This window comes from Macaca nemestrina, chromosome 20, assembly GCF_043159975.1.
Source record: "Macaca nemestrina isolate mMacNem1 chromosome 20, mMacNem.hap1, whole genome shotgun sequence".
Taxonomy (NCBI): Eukaryota; Metazoa; Chordata; class Mammalia; order Primates; family Cercopithecidae; genus Macaca; species Macaca nemestrina.
The window spans coordinates 47234811-47260554 of record NC_092144.1 but is presented as its reverse complement, the minus strand read 5'-3'; the positions used below and the strand labels follow the sequence as shown (position 1 = coordinate 47260554).

General features: G+C 50.5%; 1 protein-coding gene across 6 annotated transcripts in view; it reads right to left on the bottom strand.

Annotated features, from left to right (window-relative positions):
* LOC105495419 (signal induced proliferation associated 1 like 3) overlaps positions 1-25744 on the bottom strand; it is a 310011-nt gene that overhangs the window by 126409 nt on the left and 157858 nt on the right. For all 6 annotated transcript variants that reach the window (XM_071087643.1, XM_071087648.1, XM_071087644.1 and 3 more), the window contains one exon: positions 4297-6128. In XM_071087643.1, the coding sequence (XP_070943744.1) occupies positions 4297-5818 (1522 nt within the window). In that variant the 5' untranslated portion in view covers positions 5819-6128. The remainder of the gene's footprint in view (positions 1-4296; positions 6129-25744) is intronic.

The window sequence follows — 25744 nt, the reverse complement described above, 5'->3', positions numbered from 1 at the left end:
CAGAGAGATAATCTGTGCACTTCTCCCGCTATGGTTGTGAATTTTTCCACTTCTCCCCGTAGCGTTTTTGTTTGTTTGTTTGTTTTTTTGTTTTGGTTGGGGGGACAGAGTCTCACTCTGTCGCCCAGGCTGCAGTGCAATGGTGCGATCTCGGCTCACTGAAACCTCTGCCTCCCAGCTTCAAGAGATTCTCCTGCCTCAGCCTCCCAAGTTGCTGGGATAACAGGCACCTGCCACCACACCCAGCTAATTTTTGTATTTTTTAGTGGAGACAGGGTCTCACCATGCTGGCCAGGCTGGTCTTAAACTCCTGACCTCACGTAATCTGCCCACCTCGGGCCTCCCAAAGTGTTGGGATTACAGGCGTGAGCGAATGCGCTCAGCCAGCCTGATCCATTTTTAAAATCTATATACCCCTAAACCAAGTTGCCAGGTATACAAAGGTTCACAACTACCAGAATTTCTTGGCGAATTTTAAGAAACATGAAATGGCCTTCTTACTTCCTCTAAAAAGTGCTTTCAGCCTTTAAATCTATTTCATGTGATACTGATATTGTCTCATTGGCTTTTTCCTTGTAAGCAACTGTCTGGAACTTCTTTTTTTTTTTTTTTTTTTTTTTTTGAGATGGAGTCTCACTCTGTCGCCCAGGCTGGAGTGCAGTGGCACAATCTCGGCTCACTACAAGCTCCGCCTCCTGGGTTCACGCCATTCTCCTGCCTCAGCCTCTCGAGTAGCTGGGACTACAAGCGCTTGCCACCACACCCGGCTAATTTTTTGTATTTTTAGTAGAGATGGGGTTTCACTGTGTTAGCCAGGATGGTCTCGATCTCCTGATCTCGTGATCCGCCCGCCTCGGCCTCCCTAAGTGCTGGGATTACAATCGTGAGCCACCGTGTCTGGCTTGGAACTTCTTTTTGATCCCTTTCTTTTCAATCTCTGTGTCATTTTGTTTGTGCATGTGATATTGATATAATCATCTTCATTTGCCATGCAGTCTGAAGGGTAAAACGTATCACATGGATCAGCTATGGAACAGATACCCCAAACTGAGGGCTTTCTGACTCCAAGTTGGAACTCCAGAGACTCCAAGTTGGAGCTCCAGTGCCCCATGGGACAACTTAACTGACATTTGTTATGTTTGACAAGGACCTTACTTTAAATATTTTTTAAAAACTAGTTGCTGTGACCCAGGTGTGGTGGCTCACGCCTATAATCCCAACACATTGGGAGACCGAGGTGGGTGGATCATCTGAGGTCAGGAGTTCGAGACCAGCCTGGCCAACATGAAGAAACCCTGTCTCTACTAAAACTACAAAAATTAGCTGGGTGTGATGGCAAGCATCTGTAATCCCAGTTACTTGGGAGGCTGAGGCAGGAGAATCGCATGAACCTGGGAGGCAGAGGCTGCAGTGAGCTGACATCGCGCCACTACACTCCAGCCTGGGTGACAGAGCGAGACTCTGCCTCAAAAAAAAAGAAAGAAAAAGCAACAACAACAACAACAAATCCAGTTGCTGTGGAGTACTAGCTGCTAGCTCCTCTTCTTTTTTTTTTTTTAAGAAAAACTCTCTATTCTTGGAAAAGAGAAACTTTGTCTAGCTAAAAATCTACATTTCCCAGCCTCCTTGCACACAGGTGTGGTCACTAAGTGGAAGTGGTTGGATGGGGCTTCTGAGAAAGCTCTTTAACCCATTTATGCTGGAGACTGCAATTTTGTGGATTTTTCCAGGAGTAAAAATTCAGACCCTGGCAATGACCTTGAGCAGTAGGCTATAACTCCCACATGCTTAGTGTTCCAATAATGAAACACTAGGCATAACGGCATAAGGGGGTTGACTTGACAAGAGGTCTGCCTTTTTGTCCTTACCCTTTCCTCTTTTTCTCTGCCTGGAAACACAGATGTGATGCCTGTAACTCCAGCAGCTATCTTGGTGTGGTGCGGCAGGGGATCGTGCCATGCACTAAGGCTGATGCTCCACTGATGCTGAAGACTGACCAAACCAGCCCTGGGCTGCTGAACTCTGGCTTTCTTCACAGGAGAGTCACTTCTATGTTGTTTAAGCCTGTTACTAGCAGTTACAAGCAATTCTGATTTTTTTTTTTTTTTTTTTTTTTTTTTGAGACAGAGTCTCACTCTGTCACCCAGACTGGAGTGCAGTGGCATGATCTCGGCCCACTGCAACATCTGCCTCCTGGGTTCAAGTGATTCTCCTGCCTCAGCCTCTCAAGTATCTGGGATTACAGCCACATGTCACCACGCCTGGCTAATTTATTTGTATTTTTAGTAGAGACGTGGTTTCACCATGTTGGCCAAGCTGGTCTTGAACTTCTGACCTCAAGTGATCCGCCTGCCTCAGCCTCCCAAAGTGCTGGGATTATAGGCATGAGCCATCATACCCAGCTAATAATTCTGAATCGTTATAGCTGCCACCATTTAAAAATCAGTAAAGTCTATATTTTAAAAAATCTGAGTTTCAGGAGAATCTTGAAAAACTGGAAAGGCTGGTAACACTAGATTTGTCTGCATGTCTTGCATGACAACAGTCAGCTGGCACCGGGCAGGAATGGCCTAGTCTTTGCCTAGTATGCCGTACTCTTGCAGTGTTCTGCTGTCCCCTGAAGCTGCCTGGGTTTATGGTCTCTGCAATACGCTATGCTGTCTCCTGGGAATGCCTCACCAGCACTAATCATGTATGAAGCCCATCTCTCCCTGATGTTAACACCCTCCAAACATCAACAGCTTCGCCTTCAAAGTGGATCCAGAGGCCGGGCGCGGTGGCTCACACCTGTAATCCCAGCACTTTGGGAGGGTGAGGCGGGCAGATCACAAGGTCAGGAGATCAAGACCATCCTGGCCAACAAGGTGAAACCCCATCTCCACTAAAAATACAAAAAAAAAATTAGTTGGGTGTGGTGGTGCACACCTGTAGTCCCAGCTCCTTAGGAGGCTGAGGCCCATGAATCGCTTGAACCTGGGAGGTGGAGGTTGCAGTGAGCAGAGATGGCGTCACCGCACTCCTAAATGGATCCAGTAGTGGCTTGCAAGATTCTTCCCCACTTCTGGGCTTCCATCTTAGACATGTCCATCATCTCCTGCCTGGATGACTGCAGCAGCCTCCTGCCTGTTCCCCTGTCCTCTCCCCATCCCTCACAGTCTGCTCCCCACATGCAGCTGGAGGCAGGTCGTGAACACAGGAGTCAGAGGAGGGCCCTGCCCTGCTCAAAGCCGTCCTGTGGCTCCATCTCATGCAGGGTACAAATGAGAGTCCTTGCTAGAGTCCCACATGACCTGCCCCTGTCACCCCCTGCGTCAGCTCCATCCACTCTCCCCCATCACTCTGCCCCAGCAACACTGACCTCCTGTCTGTTCCTCCAACATTCCAGGACTTTTTTTTTTTTGAGATGGAGTTTCGCTCTGTCACTCAAGTTGGAGGCTGGAGTGCAGTGGCGCGATCTTGGTTCACTGCAACCCCCGCCTCTCGGGTTCAAGAGATTCTCCTGTCTCAGCCTCCCGAGTAGCTAGGACTACAGGCATGTGCTACCACACCTGGCTAATTTTTGTATTTTTAGAGGAGGCAGGGTTTCGCCATGTTGGCCAGGCTGGTCTTGAACTCCTGACCTCAAGTGATCCGCCCTCCTCGGCCTCCCAAAGTGTTGGGATTACAGGCGTGAGCCACCACGCCTGGCAGTTCCAAGACTTACGTATTCGCTGCTCTGTTCTGGGAACAGGGTCTGCAATTTGCACATGGTGCTTTCAGCTCGGTACTCAAACCGCACCTGCCTCTGAGGCCCTCTCTGACCATCCCCTACTGAGATCTGCCCCCACCCCCAACATTCCATTTCCTTCTTCCCCACTTTACTCTTTTCCACTGCATTTAGCACCCTATAATCCCCTGTGTATTTTTCGTATTTATCCTGTTCTATTGTTTGTCTTACCCATGAAAACATTAAAAGTGCTGGGAAGACAGAATATTTGTTTCAAGCTGGTTGATACTATACCCCCAGGCTCTAGAGAGTGCCTGGCACTGAGCTGTCCAAGCCCGTACGTGCTGAGTAAATGCAGAGCTGTTGTGTCCTGTAGCTCCAGGTTTATGGAGTGCTGCTGTGTCAGACACAGGGCTGAGGCCCGGGTAGCTCTGCTCACCGGATCCTCACAGCCCTCCAGAAGGGAGGTCTCTGTTCCTGCCACATCCTCAGTGCCAGAGCAGTACCTGGCACAGAGTAAATGAATAAGTAGGGGTCTCGGAGACAAGCCGCAGCCCACCCAACCCTCCCACCCACCCGCCATCCGTCACCTTTGCCCACGAAGTAATCCTGGTAGTAGCGGGCGCCCAGGTCCACATGCTCGATGCTGTACTGCCGGGGCCGACTCTGCGTCCTCTGCTGCTCCTTGGGCACTTCCAGCACCGAGATGCTGGCGTTGGTGCGGTAGGCGCTCAGGGAGGGCTCTGCCAGGTGGCCCTCGCCGCTGCTCGGGGAGCCCACGGAAGCCCGGGAGAAGCTCACGTTGCGCTCACACTCGCCCCCGATCTCGTTGCGGAAGTGTGGGCAGCTGAGCAGCAGGTCATTGCTGTTGTCATCGCCGAGGTCCTGCTCCAAGTTCTCCTTGCAGTTTAGGTCCTCCGTGCTGGTGAAGGCCGGGTCCAGGCCTCCGAGGCTGTGGGCCCGCGAGGCCGTGAGGGAGGCCATGGCCGAGGCGGCGGAGGCGGCCGAAGCGCCCGTGGTGGTGTTCCGCCTCTGCGACACCGACACCCTGTTGGCGGCCGCCTCGTTGAGATCGAACAGCATGCTCTGCACGTCGAAGTGGGCGAAGCTCTTCTGACACACCCACGGCCTGCTGGCTTCCGGGGGGCTGCGGCCCTCGTCGGCCTCCCCCGGGGACCGCCCAGCCTCCCCCTCGGGTTTGCTGCTCCTTAGCTTCCGAAAGATGGACGAGTCCACTGAGTCCCCGCCGCTGAGGCCCCGCACAGGTTTCTTTCGGGTCTTCTCCTTCTCCTTCGCGGGCTGCAGCGGCAGGAGGCTGTCCTTGGCGGGCTGCCCGTTGTGGCAGTCCTCCTTGGCTCCGCCTCCGCCCCCCATGAGGTGCGGGCCAGGATCTGCCCGGAGGAGCTCGGTGAGGGCCTGGCAGCCCCGGGCGTCGGGCTGCTCGCTGCGGAACTCGTTGAGGATGTCGAAGAAGCTCTGCTCCGGCATGCCCTGCACATCGATGGACGAGGTGCTCCCATACTCGCGGAAGAGGGGCAGCGCCCCCGTGTGCCGGACCCCGCGCGGCTCCCCCGCGTCCTCCGCGTCACACTCGCTGAGGGTTATCTCGCTGCTGCTGCGGTGCCGAAGAGGGAGGAAGGCCCTGCCGGGGGACCGGGGCCACCCGTCCTGGAACTCCACGTCTTTGGACCTTCTCCTGGAGAGTCGGTGGAAGGCTTTGGACCCTGAGGAAGCTGGGGTGCTGGTGGGGGGCTGTCCGTTCTGTATGCTCCTCATGGAATGGGCCATCTTGGTGGCCTTTGTGCCATCTGTGTCCTGTGAGGGGCTTGGGTTGCTCTGCTCTCTCAGGGCCTCCCGCTTGGGCGGCCAGTCGGCCACCCTTGCACGCACACCCATCTTGGGCATTGCGGGGGTGGTGGGGCTGGGGCGGGTGGTGGCGGTGGCGGTAACCGGGCTGTCACCAAGAGGCTGGGACATGCTGCCATTCTGGGCCCAGAATCCCAAGGGAGCATAGTCCCCTGTGTGTGGCCCAGGGAGGACATCGCCCACCCTGGCCCCACAACTGGCTGCAAGGTCCACACCATCGCTGGGGATGGCCCGATAGGTGGTCATAGTCCACGGGCACTGGAGTGCTGCTGGCCCGGTACGCTGTGGTGTCACTCTATAGGGTTCCCCACCCCTCAGCCATTGTTCAGGGCCACCAGGCCCAGGATGAAGGATGCTGGGCCCTGAAACCTGACAGGAAGGTTGTGAGCCTGTGGAGTCCAGTTCTCCACCATCGCTGTGCACAGCTGAGCCAGGACAACCTCAGGAGGCAGGTGCTGTCCTGGGGGCTCCAGACCGAGTGGTTCAGCAGCACAGAGCAGGCAGCAGTTGCGGGCGCTGGCCAGCCGGAGGTGGCGAGGAAGTTGTCCCCGCCATGCTGAAATGGGAGAAAAGGAAAATGTGAGCTGCGATAGCCGTGTTACTGCTCCCAGAAAGTGGGACATGTGACTTTTCTTGACAGCCTCACTCATTAAAAAAAACCTTTTTATTATGGAAATTTGCAAACATACTCAAAGGCAGAGAAGAGACTGAGTCACCCATCAGCTCCAACAACCACTAACTAGCTCCTATTCCCATTTCATCTATTCACCCCGCCTTATGACCTTCTTTGTTTCTAACAGAATGTTTTAGAGTAAACCCCAGACATCAGGTCTTTTTTTTTTTTGAGACAGAGTCTCACTCTGTCACCCAGACTCGAGTGCAGTGGCACATGCTTGGCTCACTGCAACCTCCACCTCAAGGGTTCGAATGATTCTCCTACCTCAGCCTCCCAAGTAGCTGGAATTCCAGCATGCGCTACCTTGGCCAGCTAATTTTTTGTATTTTTAGTAGAGAAGGGGTTTCATCATATTGGCCAGACTGGTCTCGAATTCCTGACTCTAGGCAATCCCTGCCCACCTCAGCCTCCCAAAGTGCTAGTATTACAGGTATGAGCCACCATACGCGGCCAGACATCAGGTCATTTTTCACCCATAAATACTTTAGCTTGTATCTCTAGTAGGTAAGGTTTAAAAAAAAAATCACTACAATAACATTATCATACTCATCTAAATTAACAAGAATTCTTTAATGTCATGCAGTACCCTGCCTGCATTACATTTCCCATCATTGTCTCGCAGGTGTCTTCTGTGAGCTGGTTTGTTCGAAATTATCTTCTGCTTATGCAGGTATTTTCTTAAGTCTCCTTTACTCTACAACGGCCACCTTCCTTTATTTTGATGCTCTTTACTTGTTGAAGGAAAGGGGTCACCCGTCCTGTGGATTTCCCCACTTTCAGGATCCCTGTGGTGCCACTTAACATGTTCCTCTGCCCCCTGTATTTCCCGTGAACTGGTGGCTTCACGCAGAGGCCAGACTATTGTCCATCTGCTCTGTTGTTCGCTCAGCTCAGCTACTCTGTCAGAAAGGAAGTGAAAATGACAGATGAGTCAACATGAGCACCAGTGGAGTTTGGGGAGGAAAGCCGCAGAAGGAATGTCTCTAGAAATCCATGTGGTTACTGCAGACTATGGCTGGGTAAATCAGAGCCCATCACTTTTTCACTGAGATCTCCCCAGTGACTGCTTACTGCATTAAAACACTATCCAAACTCCTTCCCCTGCTCCATAAACCCCACAGGATCTGGCTCTGATGTCTCTCCCCATCCCTGACTAAACTCTGATCATACTGGCCTTCTTTTCTGTTCTGATGCACTAAACCTTATCCAGGATATCTGATATGCTTCCTCAGTCCTTCCGGGGGCTGGTTCTTTCCCATGTCAGTTTTTCCATGGAGACTTCCAGCTGGGCGCGGTGGCTCACGCCTGTAATCCCAGCACTTTGGGAGGCCAAGGTGGGTGGATCACTTGAGCCCAGCAGCTCAAGACCAGCCTGGCCAACATGGCAAAACCCTGTCTCTACTAAAAATACAAAAATTAGCCAGGTGTGGTGGCAGGTACCTGTAGTCCTAGCTACTCAGGGGGCTGAGGTAAGAGGATTGCTTGAACCCGGGAGGTTGAGATTGCGTGAGCCATCATCACACCACTGCGCTCCAGCCTGGGCAGCAAAGTGAGACCTTCTCTCAAACAAAACAAAACAAAAAAACTCCCAAAAAACAAAAACAAAAACCTTCCCAAATCACCCTATAGAGACAGAGAAGCCCCATCTTCTGGAAGCCTTTCTTAATTATCCGCTCTACTTTCTTCCAATTTTTTTTTTTTTTTTTTTGTCTCGCTCTGTCACCCAGGCTGGAGTGCAGTGGCCGGATCTCAGCTCACTGCAAGCTCCGCCTTCCGGGTTCACGCCATTCTCCTGCCTCAGCCTCCCGAGTAGCTGGGACTACAGGCGCCCGCCACCTCGCCCGGCTAGTTTTTTGTATTTTTTAGTAGGGACGGGGTTTCACTGTGTTAGCCAGGATGGTCTCGATCTCCTGACCTCGTGATCCGCCCGTCTCAGCCTCCGAAAGTGCTGGGATTACAGGCTTGAGCCACTGCGCCCGGCCTTCTTCCAATTTTTTTAGCGGTTGTTCATTCTGTCTACTGGCTGGGTCCACCACTCAAATGTTGGCTCCAGAACGGCAGGGATGTCTGTGTTGTTCGCTGATGCATCCCCAGTGCCTAGAACAGTGTCCAGGACGTTTGTTCAGTATTTCGTGTATGTACGAGTGAACAGATGGCTTCTGCCTAATTGGAGGTGTAAGTACCTCCTGATTTGCAGGCCCCTGGGGAAGGGAGTCTGTGCCTCTGTCCAGCACATAAAACCACCTGCGGGGTCACTTCCCTTTGTCTCCACCTTGAACTTCTAGAAGATGAAAATCCTGCTGGAGAGGAAGGGGAAAGTGGGTCGCCGTCTGTGATGGAACCTGTTGACTGCCCAGCAATCGTGCCCGCTCTCTCCTGCCAATGGAACTGATTTTGCTCGGAGCAGTACAGTGCTGCTTTGGGCTGGGCACTTGGCTCAAAGTGACCTCTAAGTTTTCTTTCCTTGGGAATCTAGAGCTGGATGCAGCCGTTCTTGGTCAGCAGCTATTGGTGCTTCCTGTGTGAGAAAGTAGCAGGCCTGTTCTGTGTGTGTGTGCGTCGGTGTGTGTGTGTGTCTGTGTGTGTGTCTGTGTGTGTGTGCGCATGTCTGTGTGTGTGTCTGTGTGTGCATCTGTGTGTGTCTCTGTGTGTCTGTGTGTGCGTGTGTGTGTGTGTGCATCTGTGTGTGCATCTGTGTGTCTGTGTGTGTGTGTGTGCATGTCTGTGTGTGTGTGCATCTGTGTGTGCATCTGTGTGTCTGTGTGTGTGTGCGCGCATGTCTGTGTGTGTGTTCTGTGTCTGTATGTGTCTGTGTCTGTGTGCATCTGTGTCTCTGTGTGTGTGCGTGTCTGTGTGTCTGTATGTGTCTATGTGTGTACATCTGTGTGTCTGTATGTCTGTGTGTGTGTGTGCGTGTCTGTGTGTGTGCATCTGTGTGTCTGTGTGTGTCTGTGTGTGTCTGTATCTCTGTGTGCGTGCGTGTCTGTGTCTGTCTGTGCGCGCGTATGTGCATGTGTAGGGGGGCTTTTCCTAATTTATGCCCGGAGGTATGGAGCGAACCGGCAGAGACCACGAGGGAAGCTCAAAGCAGATTCAAGGAGCAAAATAGCAAGGAGAGCCTACAGCCTCTGAAAAAGCGAGCACCAGAAGAGGGCAGGTGGGGAGTGGGGAGCTCCTCTTCCTGGTGCCCCACGAGAACACAAACAATCCTGAAGACGTTGCTGGGAGGCAGCACGGGGATGGGCTAAAGAAGAGTGAGGAAGCTGGAAAGCCCACAGGGTCGAGTTGCCTAAGGGAGACAGGAGAGAGGCCAAGAGGAGCCTGCACTGACCTGGACGGCAGGGTGTCTTCTGCCAACCAAGGCTTGTGGGAGTGTGGATGTCAGATCATCTGATTTTCCAAGAGAAATCAGAAACCTGGAATTGCATGCAACATCTTCCAATTTGAAAAGCAAAAACATTGGCCGGGCATGGTGGGTCACGCCTCTAACCCCAGCACTTTGGGAGGCCGAGGCAGGTGGATTGCCTGAGGTCAGGAGTTCGAGATCAGCCTGGCTACATGGTGAAACTTCATCTCTACTAAAAATACAAAAATTAACCGGGCATGGTGGCACACATCTGTAGTCTCAGCTACTCGGGAGGCTGAGGCAGGAGAATCACTTGAACCCAGGAGGTGGAGGTTACAGTGAGCTGAGATCATGCCACTGCACTCCAGCCTAGGTGACAGTGAGACTCCATCTCAAAAAATGAAAAGAAAAAGAAAAGGAAAAACAACAGAGCAACAGAGACAATAACAAACTATCATACAGAGATAACGGGAAGGATTTTCAAGAAACTGCTAATAGTGCTTGCCTCTGTATGTCTGTCCCCACCACTCCCAGCCCCTTCCCCTTTTCCATTTTTCTCCTTAGCACTTATGAACAGGCTTACTTCTTTTTCTTACTCATTATTATTATTATTATTTTACAGACAGGGTCTTTCTCTGTTGTCAAGGCTGGAGTGCAGTGGTACAATCAGAGCTCACTACAGCCTCAAACTCCAGGGCTCAAAGTGATCCTCCTGCCTCAGCCTTCTGAGTAGCTAGGACTAAAGACACATGTCACCACGCCCAGCTAATTTTTAAATTTTTGGTAGGGGTGGGGTCTCAGTATGTTGCCCAGGCTGGTCTCAAACTCCTGGGCTCAAGTGATCTTCCCACCTCAGCCTCCCAATGTACTGGGATTATAGGTGTGAGGCACCGTGCCCAGCCTCCTCAGTGATTTTCTCACTGGCATCTGGGAACTCATCTGCTGCCTCTGGTCGGCCAGAAGCTGCTTCTCCTGCTATCTTGACATTTTTTAAGCCATACTCTTTCTAAAATTATCAAACCATCCTTTGCTGGCATTAAATTCCCCAGCTTGAGATCCTCCTCCTTCCTTTTGCTTTAGGTTGCCATGTAATGACTTCACTTTTTCTTGAAGCAAATTAGAATCTATAGGTATGCCTTTCTTATAGCAATCCTGTACCCACATAGAAGATGCATTTGCAACACGAGATAAAAATATATTTTGTAAAAAGTGCAAGGTTTTTGTGCCTGCTGGCATAGGTGCAGCGACAGCTTCATGAATTTCCTTTTCATTTTTTACAATGGTCCTCACACTGGATTCATTTATCTGGAAATGGCGGGCAACTGCGGCTGCAGTCCTCCATCGATGGCACATATCAAGCAATTGCATATTTTCTCGTAATGTTATGACTTTTCTGTGCTTCTTGGGACAACTTCCAGCATCACTAGTGGCACTTTGTACGAGTCCCCTGAGGTTATTCAGGGCTTACGGTATTGAACTAAACATGATGAAAACTAGGTGAGAACCTCCAGGGATCATTTTTTACTGCAATATGCAATTTGCTGGAGAGACAAACTGCTCATGCAGAGATGATGAGTGTCACATGGTGTTTCAAACGGATACTCACAGTACTTAAGCTCACTGCAGTAGCAACAGGAGGTGGTCGCAAAACTATGACAATAGTGCAGTGTGTACTGCAGTTAATTTCATGCAGTTATGATTTAATTCTGCATGTTTATGTTTGTTTACATTTCTCTTGGCTTGGCAATGTATTTGTGTGTAACTTTTGATAAATTTTAACTTTTTTAGAATGCATTTGTGTATATTTTATGGTAGTAAATGATAAACTAATGGACATATATTTTATGTATTCATGACATACCTAACATTTTATTTTATTTATTTATTTTTGAGAAGGAGTCTCGCTTGGTCGCCCACTTATTTATTTATTTATTTATTTATTTATTTATTTATTTATTTATTTTTGAGAAGGAGTCTCGCTCGGTCGCCCAGGCTGGAGTGCAGTGGTGTGATCTCGGCTCACTGCAAGCTCCGCCTCCTGGGTTCACGCCATTCTCCTGCCCCAGCCTCCGGAGTAGCTGGGACTACAGGTGCCCACCACCACGCCTGGCTAATATTTTTTTGTATTTTTAGTAGAGACGGGGTTTCACCGTGTTAGTCAGGATGGTCTCGATCTCCTGACCTTGTGATTCGCCTGCCTCGGCTTCCCAAAGTGTTGGAGTCACAGGCATGAGCCACCTCGCCCAGCCCTAACATTTTATTTAAAAAAAAATATTTTTAGGCTATGTGGTTCACCTGTAAGATCTTTTCTTTTCTGTTTTTTTTTTTTTTTTTTTTTTTTGACAGAGTCTTGCTCTGTCACCCAGGCTGGAGTACAGTGGCACAATCTTGGCTTACTGCAATCTCTGCTTCCCAGGATCAAGTGATTCTCCTGCCTCAGCCTCCTGAGTAGCTGGGACTACAGGTGCACACCACCATACCCGGCTAATTTTTTATTTTTAGTAGAGACAGGGTTTTACCATGTTGGCAAGGCTGGCTCGAACTCCTGGCCTCAAGTGATCTGCTGCCTCGGCCTCCCAAAGTGCTGGGACTACAGGCGTGACTGCACCCGCCCCTGCAAGTTATTTTCAAATATTTGCAAATCTTTTTTTTTTTTTTTTCTGAGATGGAGTATCGCTCTGTTGCCCAGGCTGGAGTACAGTGGTGCCATCTCATGGCAACCTCCGCCTCCTGGGTTCAAGTGAGTCTCCTGCCTCAGCCTCCCGAGTAGCTGGCATTACAGGCATGCACCACCACGCCCAGCTAATTTTGTATCTTTAGTAGAGACAGGGTTTCTCCATGTTGGGCAGGCTGGTCTCGAACTCCCAACCTCAGGTGATCTGCCCACCTTGGCCTCCCCAAGTGCTAGGATTACAGGCGTGAGCCACTGCGCCCAGTAAATAGTTGCAAATTTCTAAAGAATTTTCCAATACATTTATTGAAAAAAATTCAGGTATACGTAGGTCCATGCAGTTCGAAACCATGTTGTTCAAGGGTAAAATGCACTTCCTAAGAACATTAACAATAAAAACCTCAATGAAGCTGAGCACAGTGGCTCATGCCTATAATACCAGCACTTTGGGAGGCTGAGGCGGGAGGATTGTTTGAGCCCAGGAGTATGACCCCAGCCTGGGCAATACAGTGAAACCCCATCTCTACAAAAAATTTTAAAACGTAGCCAGGCATGGTGGCGTGTGCCTGTAGTTCCAGCTACTTGGGAGGCCAAGGCTGCAGTGAGCTGTGATTGTGCCACTGCATTCCAGCCCAGGTGACAGAGCAAGACTCTGTCTCAAAAAACAAGCGACACCACCACATACACACACACAATGAGGGTGCACAAAATAAGTATGTGTGGGTCACACTCGGGCAGGGGTTGCTGGTTTGCCAGAGAAAAGTGAAATTATTTTATCTATGGTATTTATTGTCTCCACTCTAACCTGTCAGTTACAGAATGGCAAGACTGTTTGCTTGAGAGCCTGAACCCTGCTCCACACTCGGCTGTGCTGGGCACCAGATCCCAAGTCAAGCTGGGATGATGGCCCACCTGAGGGCGCTACCTGTCCTCCGCAGCCCAGTCTGTGTTGTGGCTCCGCCTTCAGAGTGCAGAGTACGGAAGGAGGATTAGTCCTTTGAGGCCACACTTAGGCTGGTTGGGAAAACCAGTGGCCCAGATGCGACCCTGACTTGCTTATGCAAGCACCTCCCGACAGCTGGGCTTTGCTGATGGCATTTGTTTCCAGCTCAGTCAGAAACCCTCAATCCATTCTGCTCCCTTCTGTGCACACACACAGATGTTCTTGCAGGCCTTGGTCTCTCTGCACAAATCCCTTCTCCTAGCAGCTGCAGCCGAGTCTTCCTGTGACATTCAGAGGCTGAGTGGCACCCGCAGCCTCTAGGATTCAGAGGGCGCACATTGGTCTCCTTCCAGCTGTCTTCCACTGAGCTCCTCCTTCCTAAAAGCACCTGGACCTTCCCGGTGAGGAACCCCTGTGATGAGAGAAGCACAGCATAGGCAGGAACCAGACCGCCTCCTGGGCTCAATCCTGGTGTGCCACGGATGGGTTATGGAAATAGTGACTTGGTTTCAATCTGTAAAATGGGTATAATATCACCTGCCCCATAGCCACTACTCTTTTTTTTTTTTTTTTTTTTTTTTTTTTTTGAGATGAGCCTTGATCTGTTGCCCAGGCTGGAGTGCAGTGGCATAATCTCGGCTCACTGCAAGCTCCACCTCCCGGGTTCACGCCATTCTCCTGCCTCAGCCTCCCGAGTAGCTGGGACTATAGGCGCCCGCCACTGCACCTGGCTAATTTTTTGTATTCTTTAGATGGGGTTCCACTGTTAGGATGGTTTCGATCTCCTGACCTCGTAATCTGCCCGCCTCGGCTTCCTAAAGTGCTGGGATTACAGGCGTGAGCCACTGCGCCCGGCCAGCCACTGCTCTTACTACAGTTCTGTTGTGTATCTTTGGCAGGAGTGCTTCCCTTTTCCCCCCGATTACAGAAGCACAGTTGGGGTGGGCGCAGGACGTGGGCTTGGTCAGACCAGGGTCCTCTCCTAGGATTCTGTGCAAGGTTTCTAAGAACATGCGAGGCTGGAAAGTATTCTTGCAGGGGTGGGGACAGTGGACCTGGCTTCTCCTGTGCAGTGACTTTTGCTGGGGACCCCTGGTTTCTTCCCTCCAGGGCTACCTTGGCTCCTCCCTGTTTTCTAAGATTGCTCCTCTGGCCTCCTGTTCATTCTGTACATCCTCAATGAATTGTGATTCGGCCACAAACTGCCAAGCGTGGCTTCTGCTGCTGGCATCAGAGGACCCTGAGTGACACACGTTGTTGTGTGAAGGAGGGCAGCTGGGGAACTGTATACGGGAAAAATTAGGGCAGGCTGGGAGACCGCAGGAAAATGAGGAGTGAGTGGCAGTGGGAGAGAGTCAGTTGGGATGTGTTTGGCTGCAAGTAAAGGAAGACTATCCAGTGGTGGCTTGCACAGTGAAAACATTTAGTCATCTCATGTCACCAGGAGGCCAGATATGGTGGCTCCCGCCCGGTGGGAAAGCTGGACAGTGATGTGAAGCATGTCCCCCCATTCCCTCTGCCTCCCTCATGTGCTGTAGGATTGAGCAAGTCTTCCGGCTTTGCTGCGTCACAGTAACAAGCTGGTGGCCACAGCCACACTTCCCACTGAATCACGGGCAAAGGGGAAAGACAGGGATGGTAAGGGTACCAGTCTGACCCTAATCAGGAAGGAGCATCTTTCCCAGAACATTCCCCTTGCTGCAATCCTTTCTTTAATGTCCTACTGGCTAGAATGTGGATACACGGCCACTCCAGTTACAAGGGACGCTGGGAGAGCCAGAATCTGTAGCCATCCTGATTGCCTCTGGGCCAGTGGGGACTTAATCAGGGTCTGTTAGAAAAGCAGGCGACCAATGGTATATCTGTGGGTGTAAACGCTCCCAGACTGCCCCTGCGACAGGCAGGCAAGCACCATGGCCTTGGTGTCTTGGCTCCAAAAGGCCTAATTCTGTGAGGGCCACAATGTCTGCCAGAAGCTCACAGGACACAGCATAGGGAAACACAAGAGCCCTCCAATGTGGACATTTGTGGTTTGCTTTCCCTGCTGCCAGGACTCCTTTTTCCAACAGTCCAGACTTCCCTTTGGGAGCCTCCCCTCTCCACTGGCCACCCAATGGGCTAGAGGTGGGGCTCCTTCCCTAGCTCTGGAGCAACCCATGTGGCCTGATCAGAACCAGTGAGACCGCGATGTCTTTACCAGGAGTGCTAGAGCTGAAGGCTGCGCTTTTCCCTTTAAGCCTAAGTCTGAGAAGATGTGAGGGATGGAGTCACTGCAGCTGTCTCATAACCATGGGAGAAGAACTATCTGTGAAGGCGACTGAGAGTTAGAATCTGGGGCTGTAGTCATCATTTGGGTCTCTGCATCAAGGTGGACACAAAGTCAGCCCTACTCCATTTCCCACCACTGGACATTTTAGTTATAAAACAACGCAACAATGAAAACATACACAAAAGCCAGTATCTACAACAGCAACTACCATGAATAGAATCCTTCTACGGCCCAGGTCCTTTCCTGAGCACGTCAAGCCTGTCAATTGCTATGCGTTAACCCTTTCGATAACCCCATGAGGTGGGTATCATTACCTCCGTTTTACAGATGAGGAAACTGAGGAGCAGACAGAGGAAGTAATGTGCGCAAGGCCACATGGCTATGAGTTGACACAGTGGGGACGCAACCCCAGCCCCTTCATACCTCAAGTCAGAGAGTCCTCAGTTCAAGCACCAGCCTTCCCTGCAATCACAGGCAGTGTCTGGACCTCTGCGATTCTCATTTAACTGTGTGTCACCAATGCGGAAAATATCTCCAGCTCCAACCGCCCTGCTAAGTTCCAAACTCACCTACCTACCTGACTACTTGACATCACCACCTATACATGTCACATGCATTGCAACTGAACATTCCCAACCTGAACTCTTGATCGCTGCCCATCCACAAAATGTGTTCCTTCTTGGGACAGGCGGGATGAGCTAAGCTATGCTGCAGTAACAAATGACCCCAGATGCTCAGAGGCTTTCACAACTGAGACTTGGTTCTTGCTCACACTGCCTGTCCATCACAGGCTGGCTGAGGGCCGTACTCATGCCAACTTCACTCCCAGCAGACAAAGCAGCCCTTACCTGGGACCCTGCTGATTGCAAAGGAAGGAGACAGGGTTGAACCACGCACTCCAGCCTGGTAGCACAGCAAGACCCTGTCTCTAAAAGATTTTTTTCTAAATAAATATCTGATCAGGCACGTTGGCTCATGTCTGTAATCCCAGCACTTTGGGAGGCTGAGATGGGCAAATCACCTGTGGTCAGGAGTTCGAGATCAGCCTGGCCAACATGGTAAAGCCCTGTGTCCACTAAAAATATAACAAGATTAGCTAGGCATGGTGGTGCATGCCTGTAGTCCCAGCTACTTTGGAGGCTGAGGCAATAGAATTGCTTAAACCTGGGAGGCGAAGGTGGCAGTGAGCTGAGATCATGCCTTTGTACTCCAGCCTGGGCAATAAAGTGAGACTCTGTCACTAGATAGATAGGTAGGCAGGCAGGTAGGTAGGTACGCAAGCAGATAGATAGATAGATAGATAGATAGATAGATAGATAGATAGATAGATAGATAAAATAACATAACTATTGAATGACTGGATGGACGACAACCTCACTCAGGACCAGGGAGCACTGGCTCAGTCAGGGTCTGTGACCCAAGGCAAGCAGGGCCTGCTTGGTACCCGAGTGTGTCCTTCCCTGGGAAGCAGCATGCCCAAGAAGCTGAAAGCAATGCTTGGAGGTAGCGTGTAGGGGTGGGATGGACTGTCCTTTCACAGGCCTTTGATTGGAGGTGGAGGGACCCCCTGGGTATCCAGGGCTGCCCTGATGTGTACCAAGCATTTCCCTTTCACGGAAACATGATCCAGTCACAGTGATGGAGGCTCAGCGGGGCTCAAGCACCCTGGAGGGCTCAGGTGTGTGGCGTCAAGTCTGAGGGTTCCTCTCCAAGACCCAGGTGGAATGAGGACTCCTCCAGGCATGCATCCAGTGACTCAGCAGTTTCTGGGCACGTACAAGTCATGTATTTATCCAGGAAGAACTAGTTAGTCCTTAAAATGCATCCATTCATCCATTCACTCACACAACAAACACCTACCATGTTCTTATAAATCCCTCAAAAAAGTTCTTCCAGCCAACAAAGCCCTAAAAACATATTCATGTATTCACCACTTCCCAGTCATGTATAACTCATTCATTCATTCTACAAGCACCAGACACTCGAAATCCATTCATTTACTCAATCTATTTCTACTACACGCCACTGCTGTGGGTGCTAAAGATAATCTCTGAGCAGGACGGACCGTGCCCCTGCTCTCATGAATGAACCTCCAGTAGAGAAACGCCAGAGAAATAAGATAGAATTTCCAAGGGTGGTCAGCATTGTAAAGGCTATAAAATGGCTGGGTGCAGTGGCTCCTGCGTGTAATCACAGCACTTTGGGAGGCTGAGGTGGGAGGATCACTTGTGCCCAAGAGGTCAGGGCTGCAGTGAGCTGTGATTGCACCACTGCACTCCAGCCTGGGCGACAGAGCAAGATCCTGTCTCAAAAAAAAAATAAAAATAATAAATAATAAATAAATAAATAAATTAATTAATTAATTAATAGGACTGAAGATTACTCTAGTTGGGAGGGCGTCAGGAAGACCCCTTGAAGGGTGGTGTCTAAACCAGGATCTGCATGAAGAGAGCGTACCTGCCGTGGATGAGCAGGGAAGCTGGGAACAGCCAGTGTCCAAGGCCAGATTAGGATGCTGAGGGGACCGGTTCTCCCTGCCAGCCGTACAGTAGACACACCAGAGGAGCTTTATAAAAATATAGCTGTCTGGGCCAGGCGCGGTGGCTCATGCCTGTAATCCCAGCACTTTGGGAGGCCAAGGCAGGAGGATCACTTGAGGTCAGGAGTTCAAGACCAGCCTGCCTGGCCAACATGGTAAAACCCCATCTCTACTAAAAATACAAAAAAATAAAAATAAAAATAAAATAACCAAGTATAGTGGCGCGTGCCTGTAATCCCAGCTACTTGGGAGGCTGAGGCAGGAGAATCGCTTGAACCAGGAGGTGGAGGTTGCAGTGAGCTGAGATCACACCACTGCACTCCAGCTTGGGAGACAGAGCAAGACTCCGTCTTACAAAAATAAAAAATAAAAATAAAAATATAGGTATCTGTCCACACCCGACTCCCAGAGATTCTAAATCAGCTGGTTGGGGTGAGGCCCGGGACTGAGTGCCTCTTAAAAGCTCGGCAGCTGATTCTACTGTGCGGTCTTAGCTGAGGACAGAAGAACAGAGAGAGCAGAGAGAAGAGGGTCTGCCTCTGAGCCCGGAGAGGCTGTATATCCAAGTGGGCAGGTGGGTGGTGGGAGCCAGGACGTGAGTTACAGCAGGCCCAGCAGGGAGGCTGGAGTGCAGGTGTGGTTGGGGAGGACCAATTGTCAACAGGGGTGGATGCTGCTGAAAGAGTCATGTATGGTGGCAGTTATAGGTATGAAGGACACTGGTGACCTTTGCAGATATTTCAGGGGTCCACTGATTCAGAGAGCCTTGTCCTCGCCTCCCTCCCATTGTCCCCCCATTGCTGTCTGTCCCTCTACAGGCCAGGCAGAATTCCCCCTTTCCTCCCTCTGCTGAGCTCCCAGGGGTGTACACGCACCCCTGACTATGGGACTTAGCCCACTGGATTTTTAAGCCTCTGAGTATCTTTTGTCTTCCCTAGACTGTGAACAGATGCACGTCTGGGGTGGACTGGGATCTAACATATTTGTTCTCACATGTGGGCGGGGCAGTAGAGAGGGATAATACGGTGATGACAGTATTAAACATAAGGTCAACACTGATGAGCTCTCCTGATGTGCCAGATTCAGGGCTCCACACTGGCGTGTATTAACCGGTGTGTTATAACAACTCTATCAAGTAGGAGCTTCTTTTCCTTTTTAAATATATTTCTCTTCTCTTTTTTGAGACAGGGTTTTTGTCACCCAGGCTGGAGTGTGGTGGTACAATCCTATCTCACTGCAGCCTTAAATTCCTGGGCACAAGCAATCCTCCCACCTCAGCCTCTTGAGTGGCTGGGACTACAGCTGTGTGCCACCACGCCTGGCTAACATTTTTACTTTAAAATTTTTTTTGTAGAGATGAGGTCTCACAAAACCTCAAACTCCTGGCCTCAAGTGGTCCTCCTGCCTTGGCCTCCCAAAGTGCTAGGGTTACAGGTGTGAACCACCACGCCTCGCCAAGCAGGGACTTCCACCATGCCCCTCTTACAGACGAGGCAAAGGTTACGAGGGGCACGTGGGATTCAAACCTCAACAGTCTGCCTGCCACCCCTTTACCCTGTGCTCCAAATAAGATGAAATCGTTCGAACGAGTATGCTGTGGGAATAAGTGAATGACGCCGAGTATCTTTAAAATCCATTCATAAGGACAAAATTCTAGCAAGTCAGCAACAGCTCAGTGGATTGCACGCTAAGAATCTGATTTTTCCCTTGTGTGTCTTCCCCCACCTTACTGGGAGTTTGAGCATACATGGGACTGCTATAGAGCCCCCTCAGGAAATAAGGCGGATGGAAATCTCAGAAATCTCATTAGCAAGTGCCATGGCAGAGACTCTGCTCCATTGCCTGGAAGAGCAATGAGTGGAGTCTCGGCCATGGCTGTGAAAGCCAGCGCTTCCATTTTTAACGTCAAAGAGCCCAGAGGACTAGTGTTTCTTTCCTTCTTTCTTTTTTTTTTTTTTGACGGAGTCTCACTCTGTCACCCAGACTGGAGTGCAGTGGCATGATCTCGGCTCACTGCAACCTCCACCTCCTGGGTTCAAGAGATTCTGCTGCCTCAGCCTCCCGAGTAGCTGGGATTACAGGCGCACACCACCATACCCAGCTAATTTTTGTATTTTTAGTAGAGATGGGTTTCGCCATGTTGGCCAGGCTGGTCTTGAACTCCTGACCTCAGGTGATCTGCCCACGTCGGCCTCCCAAAGTGCTGGGATTACAGGCATGAGCCACCGCGCCTGGCTGAGGATTGGTGTTTCTGAAACAAATCTCCAGCATCCAGGGGGAGCCCAAATTCCTACCCAGGAGCAAGGGCAGTCCCCACAGGAGAGAGGGAGGCCACGTCCAGCTGTTACATTCCAATTGGCAAGGCTCCCACACAGGTCAGGGCTCCTGCATGACCTGTTCTGCTTTTAAGGGTGTTAGTAGTTTTCTCCCCTTGAGAGAATAGAAAGAATGAGTTAGAATCGTGCATCAAAATTTTAAGTTTCTCTGTCGCCTGGGCTGGAGTGCAGTGGTGTGATTATGGCTCACTGCATCCTCGACCTCCTGGGTTCAACTGATCCTCCTGCCTCAGCCTCCCGAGTAACTGGGACTACAGGTGTGTGCCAGCATACCTGGCTACTTCTTAATTTTTTTTTTGTAGAGGTAGGGTCTCGCTATGTTGCTCAGGCTGGTCTTGAACTCCTGGGCTCAAGCAATCTTCTCATCTCGGCCTCCCAAACTGCTGGGATTACAGTTGTGAGCCACCACGCCCATTCTGCTTTTAAGGGTGTTAAATCAGTACAGTTTTTCCCGACTAGGGGAAGAGAGAGAGTGGGAATTATGCATCAACATTTTAGGTGTGCGTTCTATTTATTTTATTATTTTTATTTTTACTTTTTTGAGACGGAGTCTTGCTCTGTCGCCCAGGCTGGAGTGCAGTGGCGCGATCTCAGCTCACTGAAAGCTCTGCCTCCCAAGTCAAGCGATTCTCCTGCCTCAGCCTCCTGAGCAGCTGGGATCACAGGCATGCGTCACCGTACCCAGCTAATTACTGTGTTTTTAGTAGAGACAGGGGTTTCACCATGTTGGCCAGGCTGGTCTCGAACTCCTGACCTCAAGTGATCCGCCCGTCTTGGCCTCCCAAAGTGCTGGGATTACAGGCGTGAGCCACCATGCCTGGGCTCATTCTATTTATTTTAATCCAACAATTCCACTTCCAGAAATCTGTCTCTCTGATAATAACACCAGTCTACATCAAGAAAGGTACACAATGGTTTGACTGTATTACACTGCTATAATACAGAAGAACTGAGAACAGCCCAAATGCCCACAGCACAAGAAGGGTTAAGTGAATCTCGGTGTCTCTATTCCAGGGAATACAATGTATCTGTACAAAAAGAGCTAGGTGGCTGGGTGTGGTGGCTCAAGCCTGTAATGCCAGCACTTTGTGGCCGAGGTGGGTGGATCACGAGGTCAGATCAGATCGAGACCATTCTGGCTAACACGGTGGAACACCGTCTCTAATAAAAACACAAAAAAATTAGCTGGGTGTGGTGGCAGGCGCCTGTAGTCCCAGTTGCTGGGGAGGCTGAGGCAGGAGAATGGCATGAACCCGGGAGGCGGAGCTTGCAGTGAGCTGAGATCGTGCCACTGCACTCTAGCTTGGGTGGCAGAGTGAGACTCCGTCTCAAAAAAAAAGAGCTAGGCCAGGGCAGTGGCTCAGGCCTATAATCAATTTCAACCTTTTGGGAGGCTGAGGCAAGAGGATCCCTTGAGGGTGGTAGTTCAAGACCAGTCTGTATAACAGAGTGAGATCCCATCTCTACAAAAAAGTTTTTAAAAAAATTCACCAGGTATGGTGGTACATGCCTGTAGTACCAGTTACTCAAGAGGCTGAGGCGTGAGGATCGCCTAAGCCCAGGAGTTGGACTCTGCAGTTAGCTAGGATCTCCTCGAGAGATCTTGCCTGGGTAACAGAGCAAGATGTTGCCTCAAAAATAAATAAATAAATACATACATACATAAATAGCAAGGTAGAGCTATGTGGAATGCATGCAAGATGCTCATGCAGCCCCAAGTGAATGGGCACAGCTTATACTTAGTGTGTGCTCACTGCATACCAAGCACGGTGTGAAGTGCTTTTAGAGCAGTAACTCATCACGCCTGTAATCCCAGCATTTTGGGAGGCCAAGGTGGGTAGATCACCTGAGGTCGGGAGTTTGAGACCAGCCTTGCCAACAAGGGTGAAATCCCATCTCCACTAAAAATACAAAAAAAAAATTAGCCAGGTGTGGTGGCGGGCACCTGTAATCCCAGCTACTCAGGAGACTGAGACAGGAAGAACTGCTTGAACCCGGGAGGTGGAGGTTGCAGTGAGCTGAGATCGCACCATTGCACTCTAGCCTGGGCAACAAGAATGAAACTCCATCTTAAAAAAAAAAAAGGCAGCATGTGAGGGAAAACATGAGCAGAGTGAGAGTCACCCCTTGTAATGCTCTTACCTTCTAGAAGTCAGAACGAGGAGAAACTTCCAAGCTGCACAGTTAGAGCTCTCTGCCTGAGGGCCCATGGAGTCTGAACAATCTGCATCTTTCCAAAGGCAGAGTCCTACGTGGCCTGGCGACAGGCTCCCACCCAGAGCCAGTGAGGGAAGGACAATGCACCCCATCTTGTGTTCACATATTCCCCAGGGAAACAGAGGCTGTAATCACCCCAAATGCTTAAACTGAAATGTCTAATTTTAATTTTGCTGCCTGGTATAACTGAACTTTATTTATAGGTTAGATGTTCATATGATTACACACTTGCGTACAGAGATGAAATTAAAAAAAAAAAAAAAATGGTGAATACCTGCACAGCAGGCCGGGTGTGGGGGCTCACGACTGTAATCCCAGCACTTCAGGAGGCTGAGGCAGGTGGATCACTTGAGGTCAGGGGTTCGAGACCAGCCTGGCCAACAGGGTGAAACTCTGTCTCTACTAAAAATACAAAAAATTAGCCGGGCGTGGTGGTGTGTGCCTGTAGTCCCAGCTATTCCGGATGGTGAGGCATGAGAATCGCTTGCACCCAGGAGGCAGAGGTTACAGTGAGCCGAGATTGCGCCACTGTACTCCAGCCTGGGTAATGGAATGAGACTCTGTCTCAAAAAAAAAAAAAAAAAAAAAAAAAAAGGGAAAAAAAAAAAAAGAATACCTTCACAGCTGCCTCTCTCACTTATCACCAGATGCTGGAGGTCTTCCCTGGTGTGGCGGCTGTAGCAGAGTGGTTGGAAGAAAAGTCTATCTTGGTTCAATTCCCAGCTCCATCACTTAACTAGCTAGACCCTGGACAGGCGACATAGTCTCTCTATGCCTCAGTTTTCCCATCTGTAAAATGGAGATAGTAATACAGCTTAACTCTTACGAAAGATGTGGGTTAATAAATGCCATGGCTTAGAATATCCCTGGCCTGCAGTGAAAAGCAAGTATTGGCTATTATCATTTTTTCTTTTTCTTTTCTTTTCTTTTTTTTTTGAGACAGAGTCTCGTTGTTCCCCAGGTTGGAGTGCAGTGGCACGATCTTGGCTCACTGCAACCTCTGCCTCCTGGGTTCAAGCAATTCTCCTGCCTCAGCCTCCCAAGTAGCTGGGACTACAGGCACTCACACCACCACGCCCGACTAATTTTTGTATTTTTATTAGATACGGGGTTTTGCCATGTTGGCCAGGCTGGTCTCGAACTCCTGACCTCAGGTGATCTACCCACCTCGACCTCCCAAATTGCTGAGATTACAGGCGTGAGCCACTGTGCCCGGCCTTCATTTTTTTCTTATATAATAATACTTTTAAAAAAATCTCAAGCAAACCAAATGTGACCTGGCAAGGAACCCTCGTTCCTCTGGGCTCAGGGGCCAGGCAGCCTAGGGTGGCTCACCGGAGCAAAGGCTCCTTTCTGGCAGCCCCAGTGCCAGGGCCACGGGGAGGCGCCCCTCTGAGTCTCTGTGGGGTTGGCTGGGTTGAAGGAGGCTGTCGTGACCTCCCCTGAAGCACATGTGGATGAAGCAGCTTGTTTCAATTCTAGGCACAGTCCCATTCGCTCTAATGAGCCTTTGAAATGCAGAACTGGAATGGGATGCTTCTTGGAGTATGGGAGCACATGCCAGGCCCACCCAGGAGCTACAGCCACGTCTGTAGAGTGGGGATGGTGTGATGCAGTCAGGCGAGGGGCCTGAAAGGGCAGATGAGAGGCCTCTGTTGTTGTAGCCCCTTCTGGGTACTTAACTGGGGGCATCATCAGGGCTCCAGGCTACCCTGCAGGGATCTCCCCGGCTCCAGTCAGGCTCACGATCAAGTTGCAGGCCCTGGCGTGGCTGGGCTGCTTCTTTTAGTATTAATTTTTTTTTTTTTCAGTGAACAGCTGCTGCCCTAAACCTGCTGAGTGTCCCCACTATCATCATGGGGGGAACACTGGGCCCCACAGGGGCTGCTATGAGCCAGCCTGAGGCTCTGCTCCCGTGGGCCACTGCTCGGGCTAGACTGATGGTTAAATATTTAGTATGCTCCCCCTTCAGGGCTCACTCCTGTGGCCAGGCCAAGCCTCCTTTAGAAGACAGTGTCTTGTCAGCATGGAGCCTGACCTGCAAAGTAATCCCAGCTAATTGCCACTGAAACCTGCTAAGATCACATCTGTTGGGCCTGGAGATTAAATCAATATTTGACAATCTTGATTAAATACAGCCAGGGAATCCTTGTAAAAGAACATCTGTTAAAGCCCCATTCTTTCCGTCCTGCTGCTGGGGGCCAGGCCGAGGGTGGCTCTGGCTCTGCTTGTCCTAACCTGAGGATGGCTCTAGGCTGAAGGAATGGGGAGCGGCAGTGGGGCCCACCCCCAACGCCATGGCCAGGAGGGTTCCCTGCCATGGGAGGGCTGGCAGGGGTGGGAGGAGGGTTGCTGGTGCTGGACACACACAGCTGGGCCTTGTTATCCAGGTTAAGGGGTGGGGTTGGGGGGAAACCCAGCTGCTGGCAGTAATCATCCATCATCCTAACTGGCCCCTGACCCAGGGCTGTCGGAAGCCAGGCCCTGTGCGGAGCACATGACACCATAACACAAACCGCTGCACTGAAGCTTCTAATTACCCGCTACTGTTAACCTCGCTTCACAATGGAGTTCAGAGAGGGCCACAAAGAGAAGGGAAGGAGGAGCCGGGATCTGAACCTGGGATTGGTTGACTCCAGAGTTTGCCCTCGTGACCACTCATGGGGCCAGCCCATTTTAGAACATCTGTTGTCAAAAATGAGAGCAGGCCGTTGTAATCCCAGCACTTTGGGAGGCCACAGTGGGCGGATCACCTAAGGTCAGGAGTTCAAGACCAGCCTGACCAACACGGTGAAACTCCGTCTCTACTAAAAATACAAATACTAGCCGGACGTGGTGACGCATGCCTGTAATCCTAGCTACTCGGGAGGCTGAGGCAGGAGAACTGCTTGAGCCCGTGAGGCAGTGGTTACAGTGAGCTGAGATCACGCCGCTGTACTCCAGCCTGGGCGACAGAGTAAGACTCTTTCTCAAAATAATAATAATAATAATAATAATAATAATAATAATAAAATGGCAGCAAAAACTGGCATTTACGGAACCAGAAGCCCAGGTGGGCATCCTGCCCTGTGGTGAAGCTCCCTAAGCTGCACATAGCAATGGCAGCCCCCACTCAGCACTGGCCTCACACCCGGCTCCACTGAGCCCACACAGCATCCTGAGAAGGAAGGCCCTA